Source organism: Oncorhynchus mykiss, chromosome 18 (genome assembly GCF_013265735.2).
Source record: "Oncorhynchus mykiss isolate Arlee chromosome 18, USDA_OmykA_1.1, whole genome shotgun sequence".
NCBI lineage: Eukaryota > Metazoa > Chordata > Actinopteri > Salmoniformes > Salmonidae > Oncorhynchus > Oncorhynchus mykiss.
Genome location: NC_048582.1, coordinates 7,617,337 through 7,631,570, shown reverse-complemented (window position 1 = coordinate 7,631,570; position 14,234 = coordinate 7,617,337). Strand labels below are relative to the sequence as shown.

The window sequence follows — 14,234 nt, the reverse complement described above, 5'->3', positions numbered from 1 at the left end:
GTCCACACCCTAATTGTTTTAACACTGCAGGGCACCACTACCTCCAGCTTCACATTCAGTATCACAAAATCATCATCTGAAAACACTAGCAGGTACAAAGAATTATGATGATGATTGATGATGATGATTGATGACATGGGGTCATACGGTAACTGAATGTTCACTGAGGCATGCCTTTAGTCTGGATACAACAATTCTGGAAATAATATCAGAATTCAGTTGGTGAAGGTTCATAAATAAATCAACAACAAATAGTTTCCTCATCTCTGATATTGTTTGTCAGCGTTTAAATCGTTGCCATGCAAATGACAAGCAAAATATCATCAGTCACGTGACCGGACCGGTTATAGCAGAGGCAGTAGCTTTCGCTGGTGGTCATTAAACTCTGGTTAGTATCCACCGAGCGAGCGCCTGTCCCAATGGAGGAGCGTCTACAGCGGACCGGTTGCCTTCGGAAATCATTTGAGAGAATACATCTTTTTCATTGGACCTCCTCTCTCCTGATGTAAGGATCTACTTTTTGAAAGGACTAGTTTAACTTCCACCCCTTCGCAGCACCCGCGTTATCGCACCGATACCCCTCTGATGTCCGCCCGGTAGCAGCAACAACCGCAGCTTCCCCAGACCCCCATCGCGTGCCACTTGCCAATGCAAACCAAGCATAAGTGGGGTGAAGCGCTCCGTGGGTAAGGATTTTCACATTTTATAGCCTATTATTTCATGTCTGCGTAATCTAGGTTATTATTCATCACCATAATTCCTATATAATTACCTATTCAGGCGTCCAATGTAGGCTAATGAGCACGGGGAGCATCTGAGCGAGATTTATTGAGAAGTTCTGGAGTAGTTCATGCCCAAGCAGATTTAAATGTATATCTATGAGTGATGGTGAAACATAATTTCATCAACATTTATAAGTCAATAACGTTAATAAACATGAATGTTAATAAACATTAATAAACATGTAATACCTTCCTATGAACGAAGTGTTTTGGACATCTGTGGTGATATCTGTTAATAGCAAAGTGCAATACATCGATACATCAGATCCCCAAAGTATTGGCTGACGTCATGGAGATAAGAGATAATCAGAAGAGAAGAGATACTGTTTTAACCAGTACTTCCCGTTTGTTTGTTCATAAAACAGGTTCAGGACATTTCTACTGTCCAGGACATGAAGGCCTACAGATAGATGCAAATAGGCTACTGTTGGCTCTAGTTTAAAACACATTTCCTTATTCAGAAGGACTTCGTTCATAGGAAGGTATTACATGTTTATTAATGAACCATCACTTTAGGGGTGATCCTACGTCTGATCCTACCACTGTGCTTAACAAATCTAAGTATTTTTACCACAGACAAGCCCCCCCCCCCCACCCACACCCCACAGCCTGTCCTACAGCCTGCCCTATTCCTATGGAGAAATCTAGTTGATAGAACCAGTATGATATACTACTATACAGTTCCTGCTTCCAGTCTGTAGTGGGGGCAAATGAGAGATGGAGGTCACATCCCAAATGGTACCCTATTCCCTATGAAGTGCACTACGTTTGACCAGAACCCCATAGAGAACTGGTCAGAAATAGTGCACTATATAGGGAATAGGGTGCCATTTGGGACGTATCCAGAGTTTCCTCCTACTACACAGCGAACAGAGCATCCTCACCCTCCCAGCCTCTGGAACCTTCCTCCAGCACTGCTCAGCCCTGAAGAGAGCACCTGACCTCTAACCTTTAACCCCAGGGGAAGGACATTTTTAAGCCATATTAAAACAGTAGAAGTTGTGTAACTGCTTGGCCGAATTCCACCGCAGCTCTAAATTCCTAAGGCAGAAATCTTAGTCCCTTGTGCACACAACCCCCCCCCCCCCCCCCCCCCCCCCCCCCCCTCTCCCCTCCCCCCCCCCCCCTCTCCCCTCCCCCAGCTCCAGTCTGGTGGCTAAAAATACGATGCAGGGCTCGCCGGGTCTGGGTTGGAGAATGTTTCCCAGCCGCTGTGACTGACGGTCCAGACATCCGGTCACATTCAGAAGGGCTCTGATCTCTCTGGTCACTGCAGTAGAACTACAGGACTCTCTGGTCACTGCAGCAGAACTACAGGTCTCTGGTCACTGCAGCACAACTACAGGACTCTCTGGTCACTGCAGCACAACTACAGATCTCTCTGGTCACTGCAGCAGAACTACAGGTCTCTGGTCACTGCAGCCGAACTACAGGTCTCTCTGGTCACTGCAGCAGAACTACAGGTCTCTCTGGTCACTGCAGCACAACTACAGGTCTCTCTGATCTCTCTGGTCACTGCAGTAGAACTACAGATCTCTCTGGTCACTGCAGCAGAACTACAGGTCTCTGGTCACTGCAGCACAACTACAGGTCTCTCTGATCTCTCTGGTCACTGCAGTAGAACTACAGGACTCTCTGGTCACTGCAGCAGAACTACAGATCTCTCTGGTCACTGCAGCACAACTACAGGTCTCTCTGATCTCTCTGGTCACTGCAGTAGAACTACAGGACTCTCTGGTCACTGCAGCAGAACTACAGGTCTCTGGTCACTGCAGCACAACTACAGGTCTCTGGTCACTGCAGTAGAACTACAGGTCTCTCTGGTCACTGCAGCACAACTACAGGTCTCTCTGATCTCTCTGGTCACTGCAGTAGAACTACAGGACTCTCTGGTCACTGCAGCAGAACTACAGATCTCTCTGGTCACTGCAGCACAACTACAGGTCTCTCTGATCTCTCTGGTCACTGCAGTAGAACTACAGGACTCTCTGGTCACTGCAGCAGAACTACAGGTCTCTGGTCACTGCAGCACAACTACAGGTCTCTGGTCACTGCAGTAGAACTACAGGTCTCTCTGGTCACTGCAGCAGAACTACAGGTCTCTCTGGTCACTGCAGTAGAACTACAGGTCTCTGGTCACTGCAGCAGAACTACAGGACTCTCTGGTCACTGCAGCAGAACTACAGGACTCTCTGGTCACTGCAGCAGAACTACAGGACTCTCTGGTCACTGCAGCAGAACTACAGGACTCTCTGGTCACTGCAGCAGAACTACAGGACTCTCTGGTCACTGCAGCAGAACTACAGGACTCTCTGGTCACTGCAGCAGAACTACAGGACTCTCTGGTCACTGCAGCAGAACTACAGGACTCTCTGGTCACTGCAGCAGAACTACAGGACTCTCTGGTCACTGCAGCAGAACTACAGGTCTCTGGTCACTGCAGCAGAACTACAGGTCTCTGGTCACTGCAGTAGAACTACAGGTCTCTCTGGTCACTGCAGCAGAACTACAGATCTCTCTGGTCACTGCAGCACAACTACAGGTCTCTCTGATCTCTCTGGTCACTGCAGCAGAACTACAGGTCTCGCTGGTCACTGCAGCAGAACTACAGGTCTCTCTGGTCACTGCAGCAGAACTACAGGTCTCTGGTCACTGCAGTAGAACTACAGGTCTCTCTGGTCACTGCAGCAGAACTACAGGTCTCTGGTCACTGCAACAGAACTACAGGTCTCTGGTCACTGCAGCAGAACTACAGGTCTCTGGTCACTGCAGTAGAACTACAGATCTCTCTGGTCACTGCAACAGAACTACAGGTCTCTCTGATCTCTCTGGTCACTGCAGTAGAACTACAGGACTCTCTGGTCACTGCAGCAGAACTACAGGTCTCTGGTCACTGCAGTAGAACTACAGATCTCTCTGGTCACTGCAGCAGAACTACAGGTCTCTGGTCACTGCAACAGAACTACAGGTCTCTGGTCACTGCAGCAGAACTACAGGTCTTTGGTCACTGCAGTAGAACTACAGATCTCTCTGGTCACTGCAACAGAACTACAGGTCTCTCTGATCTCTCTGGTCACTGCAGTAGAACTACAGGACTCTCTGGTCACTGCAGCAGAACTACAGGTCTCTGGTCACTGCAGTAGAACTACAGGTCTCTCTGATCTCTCTGGTCACTGCAACAGAACTACAGGTCTCTCTGATCTCTCTAGTCACTGCAGTAGAACTACAGGTCTCTCTGGTCACTGCAACAGAACTACAGATCTCTTTGGTCACTGCAGCAGAACTACAGGTCTCTCTGGTCACTGCAGCAGAACTACAGGTCTCTCTGATCTCTCTAGTCACTGCAGTAGAACTACAGGTCTCTCTGGTCACTGCAGCAGAACTACAGGTCTCTCTGGTCACTGCAGCAGAACTACAGGTCTCTCTGATCTCTCTAGTCACTGCAGTAGAACTACAGGTCTCTCTGGTCACTGCAACAGAACTACAGGTCTCTCTGATCTCTCTAGTCACTGCAGTAGAACTACAGGTCTCTGGTCACTGCAGCAGAACTACAAGTCTCTCTGGTCACTGCAGCAGAACTACAGGTCTCTCTGATCTCTCTAGTCACTGCAGTAGAACTACACGTCTCTCTGGTCACTGCAACAGAACTACAGATCTCTCTGGTCACTGCAGCAGAACTACAGGTCTCTCTGGTCACTGCAGCAGAACTACAGGTCTCTCTGATCTCTCTAGTCACTGCAGTAGAACTACAGGTCTCTGATCGCTGCAGCAGAACTACAGGTCTCTCTGGTCACTGCAGCAGAACTACAGATCTCTCTAGTCACTGCAGTAGAACTACAGGTCTCTGATCGCTGCAGCAGAACTACAGGTCTCTCTGGTCACTGCAGCAGAACTACAGGTCTCTCTGGTCACTGCAGCAGAACTACAGATCTCTCTGATCTCTCTGGTCACTGCAGTAGAACTACAGATCTCTCTGGTCACTGCAGTAGAACTACAGATCTCTCTGGTCACTGCAGCAGAACTACAGGTCTCTCTGATCTCTCTAGTCACTGCAGTAGAACTACAGGTCTCTCTGGTCACTGCAGCAGAACTACAGATCTCTCTGGTCACTGCAGCAGAACTACAGTTCTCTCTGATCTCTCTGGTCACTGCAGCAGAACTACAGGTCTCTCTGGTCACTGCAACAGAACTACGGATCTCTCTGATCTCTCTAGTCACTGCAGTAGAACTACAGGTCTCTCTGGTCACTGCAGTAGAACTACAGGTCTCTCTGATCTCTCTGGTCACTGCAGTAGAACTACAGATCTCTCTGGTCACTGCAGTAGAACTACAGATCTCTCTGGTCACTGCAGTAGAACTACAGATCTCTCTGGTCACTGCAGTAGAACTACAGATCTCTCTGGTCACTGCAGCAGAACTACAGTTCTCTCTGATCTCTCTGGTCACTGCAGCAGAACTACAGGTCTCTCTGGTCACTGCAACAGAACTACGGATCTCTCTGATCTCTCTAGTCACTGCAGTAGAACTACAGGTCTCTCTGGTCACTGCAGCAGAACTACAGATCTCTCTGGTCACTGCAGCAGAACTACAGTTCTCTCTGATCTCTCTGGTCACTGCAGCAGAACTACAGGTCTCTCTGGTCACTGCAACAGAACTACGGATCTCTCTGATCTCTCTAGTCACTGCAGTAGAACTACAGGTCTCTCTGGTCACTGCAGTAGAACTACAGGTCTCTCTGATCTCTCTGGTCACTGCAGTAGAACTACAGATCTCTCTGGTCACTGCAGTAGAACTACAGATCTCTCTGGTCACTGCAGTAGAACTACAGATCTCTCTGGTCACTGCAGTAGAACTACAGATCTCTCTGGTCACTGCAGTAGAACTACAGGTCTCTCTGATCTCTCTGGTCACTGCAGCAGAACTACGGATCTCTCTGATCTCTCTAGTCACTGCAGTTGAACTACAGGTCTCTCTGGTCACTGCAGTAGAACTACAGGTCTCTCTGGTCACTGCAGCAGAACTACAGGTCTCTCTGGTCACTGCAACAGAACTACAGGTCTCTCTGATCTCTCTAGTCACTGCAGTAGAACTACAGGTCTCTCTGGTCACTGCAACAGAACTACAGGTCTCTCTGGTCACTGCAGCAGAACTACATTGTCTATAGACTGCATGACTAGTATAAGAAATAGCATCATCATATAAACAAACACTAAATCATCTGTAACAGTGAGAGAAGGGTCTGTTTTATCAGGTGAAAGACCCTTGATGTATTACTGACTCACCACATCTCACCTGTCTAGGTATTACTGACTCACCACATCTCACCTGTCTAGGTATTACTGACTCACCACATCTCACCTGTCTAGGTATTACTGACTCACCACATCTCACCTGTCTAGGTATTACTGACTCACCACATCTCACCTGTCTAGGTATTACTGACTCACCACATCTCACCTGTCTAGGTATTACTGACTCACCACATCTCACCTGTCTAGGTATTACTGACTCACCACATCTCACCTGTCTAGGTATTACTGACTCACCACATCTCACCTGTCTAGGTATTACTGACTCACCACATCTCACCTGTCTAGGTATTACTGACTCACCACATCTCACCTGTCTAGGTATTACTGACTCACCACATCTCACCTGTCTAGGTATTACTGACTCACCACATCTCACCTGTCTAGGTATTACTGACTCACCACATCTCACCTGTCTAGGTGTTACTGACTCACCACATCTCACCTGTCTATGTATTACTGACTCACCACATCTCACCTGTCTAGGTGTTACTGACTCACCACATCTCACCTGTCTAGGTATTACTGACTCACCACATCTCACCTGTCTAGGTATTACTGACTCACCACATCTCACCTGTCTAGGTATTACTGACTAACCACATCTCACCTGTCTAGGTATTACTGACTCACCACATCTCACCTGTCTAGGTATTACTGACTGACCACATCTCACCTGTCTAGGTATTACTGACTCACATCTCACCTGTCTAGGTATTTAGTGACATCACACTTCACCCCTACCTATATGTACAAATTACCTCAACTAACCTGTATCCCGCACACTGACTCGGTACCGGTACCCCCTGTATATAGCCTCCACACTGACTCGGTACCGGTACCCTCTGTATATAGCCTCCACACTGACTCGGTACTGGTACCCTCTGTATATAGCCTCCACACTGACTCGGTACCGGTACCCCCTGTATATAGCCTCCACACTGACTCGGTACCGGTACCCTCTGTATATAGCCTCCACACTGACTCGGTACCGGTACCCCCTGTATATAGCCTCCACACTGACTCGGTACCGGTACCCCCTGTATATAGCCTCCACATTGACTCTGTACCGGTACCCCCTGTATATAGCCTCCACATTGACTCTGTACCGGTACCCCCTGTATATAGCCTCCACATTGACTCGGTACCGGTACCCCCTGTATATAGCCTCCACATTGACTCTGTACCGGTACCCCCTGTATATAGCCTCCACATTGACTCGGTACCGGTACCCCCTGTATATAGCCTCCACATTGACTCTGTACCGGTACCCCCTGTATATAGCCTCCACATTGACTCTGTACCGGTACCCCCTGTATATCGCCTCCACATTGACTCGGTACCGGTACCCCCTGTATAGAGCCTCCACACTGACTCTGTACCGGTACCCCCTGTATATAGCCTCCACATTAACTCTGTACCGGTACCCCCTGTATATAGCCTCCACATTGACTCTGTACCGGTACCCCCTGTATATAACCTCCACATTGACTCTGTACCGGTACCCCCTGTATATAGCCTCCACATTGACTCTGTACCGGTACCCCCTGTATATAGCCTCCACATTGACTCTGTACCGGTACCCTCTGTATATAGCCTCCACACTGACTCTGTACCGGTGCCCCCTGTATATAGCCTCCACATTGACTCTGTACCAGTACCCTCTGTATATAGCCTCCACATTAACTCTGTACCAGTACCCCCTGTATGTAGCCTCCACATTGACTCTGTACCGGTACCCTCTGTATATAGCCTCCACATTGACTCTGTACCGGTACCCCCTGTATATAGCCTCCACATTGACTCTGTACCGGTACCCTCTGTATATAGCCTCCACATTGACTCTGTACCGGTACCCCCTGTATATAGCCTCCACATTGACTCTGTACCGGTACCCTCTGTATATAGCCTCCACATTGACTCTGTACCGGTACCCCCTGTATATAGCCTCCACATTGACTCTGTACCGGTACCCTCTGTATATAGCCTCCACATTGACTCTGTACCGGTACCCTCTGTATATAGCCTCCACATTGACTCTGTACCGGTACCCCCTGTATATAGCCTCCACATTGACTCTGTACCGGTACCCCCTGTATATAGCCTCCACATTGACTCTGTACCGGTACCCCCTGTATATAGCCTCCACATTAACTCTGTACCGGTACCCCCTGTATATAGCCTCCACATTGACTCTGTACCGGTACCCCCTGTATATAGCCTCCACATTAACTCTGTACCGGTACCCCCTGTATATAGCCTCCACATTGACTCTGTACCGGTACCCTCTGTATATAGCCTCCACATTGACTCTGTACCGGTACCCCCTGTATATAGCCTCCACATTGACTCTGTACCGGTACCCCCTGTATATAGCCTCCACATTAACTCTGTACCGGTACCCCCCTGTATGTAGCCTCCACATTAACTCTGTACCGGTACCCTCTGTATATAGCCTCCACACTGACTCTGTACCGGTACCCCCTGTATATAGCCTCCACATTGACTCTGTACCAGTACCCCCTGTATATAGCCTCCACATTGACTCTGTACCGGTACCCCCTGTATGTAGCCTCCACATTGACTCTGTACCGGTACCCCCTGTATATAGCCTCCACATTAACTCTGTACCGGTACCCCCCTGTATGTAGCCTCCACATTAACTCTGTACCGGTACCCCCTGTATATTGTCTCCACATTGACTCTGTACCGGTACCCCCTGTATATAGCCTCCACATTGACTCTGTACCAGTACCCCCTGTATATAGCCTCCACATTGACTCTGTACCGGTACCCCCTGTATATAGCCTCCACATTGACTCTGTACCGGTACCCCCTGTATATAGCCTCCACATTGACTCTGTACCAGTACCCCCTGTATATAGCCTCCACATTGACTCTGTACCAGTACCCCCTGTATATAGCCTCCACATTGACTCTGTACCAGTACCCCCTGTATATAGCCTCCACATTAACTCTGTACCAGTACCCCCTGTATATAGCCTCCACATTAACTCTGTACCGGTACCCCCTGTATATAGCCCCCACATTAACTCTGTACCGGTACCCCCTGTATATAGCCTCCACATTGACTCTGTACCGGTACCCCCTGTATATAGCCTCCACATTGACTCTGTACCGGTACCCCCTGTATATAGCCTCCACATTGACTCTGTACCAGTACCCCCTGTAAATAGCCTCCACATTGACTCTGTACCGGTACCCCCTGTATATAGCCTCCACATTGACTCTGTACCGGTACCCCCTGTATATAGCCTCCACATTGACTCTGTACCGGTACCCCCTGTATATAGCCTCCACATTGACTCTGTACCGGTACCCCCTGTATATAGCCTCCACATTGACTCTGTACCGGTACCCCCTGTATATAGCCTCCACATTGACTCTGTACCAGTACCCCCTGTAAATAGCCTCCACATTGACTCTGTACCGGTACCCCCTGTATATAGCCTCCACATTGACTCTGTACCGGTACCCCCTGTATATAGCCTCCACATTGACTCTGTACCAGTACCCCCTGTATATAGCCTCCACATTGACTCTGTACCGGTACCCCCTGTATAAAGCCTCCACATTGACTCTGTACCGGTACCCCCTGTATAAAGCCTCCACATTGACTCTGTACCGGTACCCCCTGTATATAGCCTCCACATTGACTCTGTACCAGTACCCTCTGTATATAGCCTCCACATTGACTCTGTACCGGTACCCCCTGTATATAGCCTCCACATTGACTCTGTACCAGTACCCCCTGTATATAGTCTCCACATTGACTCTGTACCAGTACCCTCTGTAAATAGCCTCCACATTGACTCTGTACCGGTACCCCCTGTATAAAGCCTCCACATTGACTCTGTACCGGTACCCCCTGTATATAGCCTCCACATTGACTCTGTACCGGTACCCCCTGTATATAGCCTCCACATTGACTCTGTACCGGTACCCCCTGTATATAGCCTCCACATTGACTCTGTACCAGTACCCCCTGTATATAGCCTTCACATTGACTCTGTACCAGTACCCCCTGTATATAGCCTCCACATTGACTCTGTACCGGTACCCCCTGTATATAGCCTCCACATTGACTCTGTACCGGTACCCTCTGTATATAGCCTCCACATTGACTCTGTACCAGTACTCCCTGTATATAGCCTCCACATTGACTCTGTACCGGTACCCTCTGTATATAGCCTCCACATTGACTCTGTACTGGTACCCCCTGTATATAGCCTCCACATTAACTCTGTACCGGTACCCCCTGTATATAGCCTCCACATTGACTCTGTACCGGTACCCTCTGTATATAGCCTCCACATTGACTCTGTACCGGTACCCTCTGTATATAGCCTCCACATTGACTCTGTACCGGTACCCTCTGTATATAGCCTCCACATTGACTCTGTACCGGTACCCTCTGTATATAGCCTCCACATTGACTCTGTACCGGTACCCTCTGTATATAGCCTCCACATTGACTCTGTACCGGTACCCTCTGTATATAGCCTCCACATTGACTCTGTACCGGTACCCTCTGTATATAGCCTCCACATTGACTCTGTACCGGTACCCCCTGTATATAGCCTCCACACTGACTCTGTACCAGTACTCCCTGTATATAGCCTCCACATTGACTCTGTACCGGTACCCCCTGTATATAGCCTCCACATTGACTCTGTACCGTAATACCCTGTATATAGCCTCCACATTGACTCTGTACCGGTACCCTCTGTATATAGCCTCCACATTGACTCTGTACCGTAATACCCTGTATATAGCCTCCACATTGACTCTGTACCGGTACCCTCTGTATATAGCCTCCACATTGACTCTGTACCGGTACCCCCTGTATATAGCCTCCACATTGACTCTGTACCGTAATACCCTGTATATAGCCTCCACATTGACTCTGTACCGGTACCCTCTGTATATAGCCTCCACATTGACTCTGTACCGTAATACCCTGTATATAGCCTCCACATTGACTCTGTACCGGTACCCTCTGTATATAGCCTCCACATTGACTCTGTACCGGTACCCCCTGTATATAGCCTCCACATTGACTCTGTACCGTAATACCCTGTATATAGCCTCCACATTGACTCTGTACCGGTACCCTCTGTATATAGCCTCCACATTGACTCTGTACCGGTACCCCCTGTATATAGCCTCCACATTGACTCTGTACCGGTACCCCCTGTATATAGCCTCCACATTGACTCTGTACCGGTACCCTCTGTATAGAGCCTCGTTGTTGTTATGTTATTGTGTTACTTACTTGATTATTTTCATTTGGTAAATATTTTCTTAACTCTTCTTGAACTGCATGGTTGGTTAAGGGCTTGTCAGTAAGCATTTCACGGTAAGGTCTACCTACACATGTTGTATTCGGCGCATGTGACAAATAAAGTTAGATTTTATCTCACCTGTCTAGGTATTTAGTGACATCACATCTCACCTGTCCTCTCCTTCTCTCCTCTTCTAGGTCTCCCTCCTCTATGGCCTCTTTTCCCTCCATCCCATCCCCCCTTCCCCTCCTCTCCCTCTTCCTCCTCCTCTCCATCCCTCCAGTGGCTCCTATCCAGCCCCAATGGCCCCTGCAACGCGTCCCTGTGGTCTTACCCCAGGTGACAGAGGACCGACCCGCCCCTCACTTCCAGGCTGATGCCCGATTGGACGTCGCCTCCCCATGTGACCCAGAATGTCACAAGAAGGCTCTTCCCCCCAGCTACTGGGACCTGCGTAGCATCCTGTCATACGAGACACTCCATAGCAACGGTCGCCTCACGGAAACCGCCGTGGGGATCTACGGGTACACTGCCCGCACCCAGACCACGCCGGCACTGCCTTCCCGACGCAAACGTCAGATCTTTGGCCATGACGGGCGTTTCAGCATTGTAGGGCAAGACTTCCTGTTGAACTACCCATTCTCTGCAGCGGTCAAGCTGTCCACCGGGTGTTCCGGAACACTGGTGGGCGACCGGCACGTTCTGACCGCCGCCCACTGCGTCCACGACGGGAAGAACTACGTGAAGGGGGCGCAAAAGCTCCGGGTGGGTTTCCTGAAGCCAAAGCAGCGTGACTCTCCCAATCCGGCCTCTGCCACCAATGCATCCAACACCCATCCATCACCCCCAGATAAGATGAAGTTCCAGTGGATTCGTGCCAAGCGCACCCACGTGCCCAAAGGCTGGATCAAGGGCAACGGCAACGACATCGGAATGGACTACGACTACGCCTTGTTAGAGCTCAAGAAGGCCCACAAACGACGCCACATGAAGCTGGGCGTCTCCCCGCCGGCGAAGCAGCTGCCCGGGCGCAGGGTCCAATTCTCCGGCTATGACAACGACCGGCCGGGCCAGCTGGTCTACCGGTTCTGCCGGGCTGGAGAGGAGACGCCAGACCTGCTCTACCAGCACTGTGACGCCCAGCCCGGGGCCAGCGGCTCGGGGATCTACGCTCGTATGTGGGACCGGAGGAGGCGGCGCTGGGAGAGGAAGGTGATCGGGGTGTTCTCAGGGCACCAGTGGGTGGATCGAGACGGGGCGTCGCAAGAGTTTAACGTGGCGGTGAGGGTGACGCCTCTGAAATACGCCCAGATCTGCTACTGGATCAAAGGAAACTATGTAGACTGCCGAGAAGGATGAGGAAGAGGTGGACATGTCATGCACATACTGTACACACACACACACACACGGAGGATTGATGGAGGACAAAGGGGGTCTTCACTTCCCTTGCTGAGGAAGTTTACAAGTGGACATGTCATTCATACACATGCAGAACACACTTCATCATGCATTAATACTGTTTCATTACTAATACATACCATCGTTCTGCATGCAGAGACATCCCACCCAACACACAACTAGAACGACTCACATTTACATCCAGGAAGTCCTACTGTACATACATACATCCTCACTAACCCTTTCCGTCGTACATTAAATAAAATGTAAAACATGTATTCGTGCCCTTCTTACTGCATGATCAACACTGTGCTTTGAAACACAACTGAAAGGTGTTATGACTGAGCTTCAGAAGATGGCTTTGACCAGGGACTCCCTGTACTTCAGAAGATGGCTTAGACCAGGGACTCCCTGTACTTCAGAAGATGGCTTTGACCAGGGACTCCCTGTACTTCAGAAGATGGCTTTGACCAGGGACTCCCTGTACTTCAGAAGATGGCTTTGACCAGGGACTCCCTGGACCAGCATGTTATGACTGAGCTTCAGAAGAGGGCTTAGACCAGGGACTCCCTGGACCAGCGTGTTATGACTGAGCTTCAGAAGATGGCTTAGACCAGGGACTCCCTGGACCAGCGTGTTATGACTGAGCTTCAGAAGATGGCTTTGACCAGGGACTCCCTGGACCAGCATGTTATGACTGAGCTTCAGAAGATGGCTTTGACCAGGGACTCCCTGGACCAGCGTGTTATGATGGTGAAGAGAACATTTAATGCACTGAAAGAAAGGATGAAATAGGAGGAGGAACAAGAAGATGTGTAAGAGATTGGTGGAGAGAGAGAGACAGATGCAGTTTCACTGCTAATTCTATAGATTGTCAGAGCTCTGTTGGGACAACTTTTTTTTTCTGTTATTGCCAATGAATGTAACCCTGTCATCAACCAAAGGTGCTACCCTGCTCTTAAAAAAATGTCAACTCAAGGTATAGACTGTCACAGTACAAACGGTTGGTGTTTCAAATGGACCCAAGTCAAATATCCATAGCTCCCTCTGCTGGGCCAAATACAACACTACAGGCCACTTTGATGACAGCAGAGTGTTGACTCTGGAACACTGACCCTCAACTACTCATGATATGCACTTTGTCAAACCTTATGGGTGAGCTATTTTTCTGTTTCAAAAACAACTGTGCAGCAATATATATATATCAACTTTATAATGCTTTGGAATAAAATGCATAATGTGGTTTGGTGGTCTTTGTGGTTTCATCTCTTATCTACACGGTGTCATGGACAAACAGAAACATTTCACAAGTCAGTTTAACAGCGTTATTTTAGTTTATTTCATATTTCAACAGCATGAAAAATGCTCATTGAAAATCCAACACTGAGCCATACGATAGTCCATGTCCCCCCCCCCTCTCCATCTTCCTTCCACCTCAC

At 49.1% G+C, this 14,234-nt stretch overlaps 1 protein-coding gene across 1 annotated transcript; it reads left to right on the top strand.

Annotated features, from left to right (window-relative positions):
• Positions 1 to 363: 363 nt before the first annotated feature.
• LOC110495406 (serine protease 23) lies at positions 364 to 14,035 on the top strand. Its single transcript, XM_036951587.1, has 2 exons — positions 364 to 686; positions 11,595 to 14,035. Exons 1-2 carry the CDS (start codon positions 649 to 651, stop codon positions 12,754 to 12,756), a joined length of 1,200 nt encoding a protein of 399 aa, XP_036807482.1. The 5' UTR covers positions 364 to 648; the 3' UTR covers positions 12,757 to 14,035.
• The last annotated feature ends 199 nt before the right edge of the window (positions 14,036 to 14,234 follow it).